Source organism: Neopelma chrysocephalum, unplaced genomic scaffold, assembly GCF_003984885.1.
Source record: "Neopelma chrysocephalum unplaced genomic scaffold, ASM398488v2 Primary Assembly neopelma1_294, whole genome shotgun sequence".
In the NCBI taxonomy this organism is placed as follows: domain Eukaryota; kingdom Metazoa; phylum Chordata; class Aves; order Passeriformes; family Pipridae; genus Neopelma; species Neopelma chrysocephalum.
In genome coordinates this window covers 10,831-11,106 of record NW_020897956.1, presented here as the reverse complement: position 1 = coordinate 11,106, position 276 = coordinate 10,831, and the positions used below count along the sequence as shown (strand labels likewise).

Below are 276 nucleotides of genomic sequence, written 5' to 3'. Positions count from 1 at the left end.
CCCTGTAGGGCCGTGCCCCTGGTGCTGACACCGTGTCCCCACAGGTCGTGGACTTCAGGAAGAAAACCATCACCTACTACGACTCCATGGGGGGCATCAACAGCGAGGCCTGCAGGGTCCTGCTGTGAGTATCCCGGGATTTGGGGTGGGGGCTGCCCAGGAACCCCCCTCTGCTGCCCTATAACACCCCACAGCTCATATGGGGTCACTGCCCTATAACACCCCACAGCTCATATGGGGTCACTGCCCTATAACACCCCACAACTCATATGGGGT

At 59.8% G+C, this 276-nt stretch overlaps 1 protein-coding gene across 3 annotated transcripts in view; it reads left to right on the top strand.

The window, feature by feature from the left end:
• SENP1 (SUMO specific peptidase 1) overlaps positions 1-276 on the top strand; it is a 15,947-nt gene that overhangs the window by 9,957 nt on the left and 5,714 nt on the right. For all 3 annotated transcript variants that reach the window (XR_003537502.1, XM_027704871.1, XM_027704870.1), the window contains exon 13: positions 45-124. Coding sequence is in view for 2 of the 3 variants with exons in the window: in XM_027704871.1 (XP_027560672.1) it covers positions 45-124 (80 nt within the window). In the remaining variant the exon portion in view is untranslated. The remainder of the gene's footprint in view (positions 1-44; positions 125-276) is intronic.